Here is a 1,615-nt window from a genome sequence, read left to right as displayed (position 1 = left end):
AATTATGTGTTCCGTCTTTGGAAAGTAATTTAATTTAAAAGTTCATAGTTGATTTGACATTGCTGAACAGACACTCGGGCCTACAATCAAAAATAGATCAGAGAATTTCCCCCAGTGTTGCGGCACTTTAAGGAGCAGTAATGAGGAGGTCAAAAACTTCCCCAGGAGTTAGGTAACTGCTGCCAGGAATGGGCCGGGCCTCCCAGCGTGATGAGGCAACACAGAGCCCGGGGGGGTGTATAAATACCAGAGCGCTCTGCATACTTGACAGTCAGACAAGGGAAGCACTCAGAAGGGTCACCAAGAGATCTGAAGAAATCCACTTGCCCAGACAACCACCATCCATCACAGGAGCTGAAGAATACATTGAAGACATAGTGGTGCTCCTCGGTGGCCTGACACCCATGACAAAGAAGACCGATCAACTCTAATCTTCAGAAGGATTTAATAACTAACCCACTTAAACCGCCGCTAAAATGAAGGCATTCAGCATTGCAGTTGCAGTGACACTCGTGCTCGCCTTTATTTGCATTCTGGAGAGCTCTGCCCTCCCATTCACCGGGGTAAGAATTTGACTTAAACTCACTTCATTTGCTTATTAGCTATAAATGTTTTGTCAGGATGCCCCGACGTGTCTCCTAAATGTGCATAATTCATTAACAGGTGCGAGAGCTGGAGGAGGCAGGGAGCAATGACACTCCAGTTGCGGCACATCAAGAAATGTCAATGGAATCGTGGATGGTATGTTCAATTGACTGAATGAATTAAGCCAATTACCTTGAGCAAATTAAAATTTAAGTGGATGTGTTTTCCCCGTGGAGTACCCTGGTGCTCTCTATACACAAGGAGTGGATTGAATGCTGGAGATGAACACCTTGCTCATGTTTCTCTTGTCTTCCACAGACGCCGAGTCACATCCGGCAGAAGCGTCAAAGCCACATCAGCATGTGCCTCTGGTGCTGCAACTGCTGCAAGCACAAGGGCTGCGGTTTCTGCTGCAAATTCTAACGATTTCCGCAGCAACCAAGAAATAATAATTTATTACGCTTCTGGCCTTACCTCAAGAAACGTCCATTCCTTGACCTCTTTCTTCAAGCATTGCCTGTGCTACACTGTGCTGTATCATTTTCATGAGACATGATTTATAGAGTAGCACTGGAACAAAAATGTAGACCTCTTCTTTGTATTTATTTTGTACGTTTTAATGCTTTCAGCCTGTTTTTGTACGCTCAATGATATGCGCATTTGTTCCTAAAAATAATCCAGCTGTAACTGTTTCTTCTTCTTTTAAATTAAGTCGTACTTGTCAATATTTTGAGCGCAATAAATAATGAACATTTGATGCAACTGCAGAAATGTTTGTGTTATTATTTTCTTTTGGCTTTTGCCTGTATTAAGTAGGTGATTAGGACAGTGGATAGAGTCGGAAATGAGGAAGGAGAGCGTGGGGATGACCTGCAGGAAAGGGCAGAGGGTCAGAGTTGAACCCGGGGCCGCTTCGTCGCAGGCTGTGCCTCTGTACATGGGGCGCACGTTTTAACCGCTGAGCTAAACTGGCGTCTCATATTTGTGTTATAAAGGACAAATCTGCCTCCATTAAAGGAGTAAAATAAGT

At 44.1% G+C, this 1,615-nt stretch overlaps 1 protein-coding gene across 1 annotated transcript; it reads left to right on the top strand.

The window, feature by feature from the left end:
• Positions 1-287: 287 nt before the first annotated feature.
• On the top strand, positions 288-1,291 carry hamp (hepcidin antimicrobial peptide). The gene is made up of 3 exons (XM_069655730.1): positions 288-563; positions 664-741; positions 904-1,291. The coding sequence occupies exons 1-3, from the start codon at positions 477-479 to the stop codon at positions 1,006-1,008; spliced, it is 270 nt and encodes an 89-aa protein (XP_069511831.1). The 5' UTR covers positions 288-476; the 3' UTR covers positions 1,009-1,291.
• Positions 1,292-1,615: the final 324 nt, after the last annotated feature.

Source organism: Semicossyphus pulcher, unplaced genomic scaffold (assembly GCF_022749685.1).
Source record: "Semicossyphus pulcher isolate SPU_LCO1_2020_fin unplaced genomic scaffold, fSemPul1.0.p SCAF_9, whole genome shotgun sequence".
Classification (NCBI taxonomy): Eukaryota; Metazoa; Chordata; class Actinopteri; order Labriformes; family Labridae; genus Semicossyphus; species Semicossyphus pulcher.
This window is presented reverse-complemented; position numbering and strand designations above follow the sequence as displayed.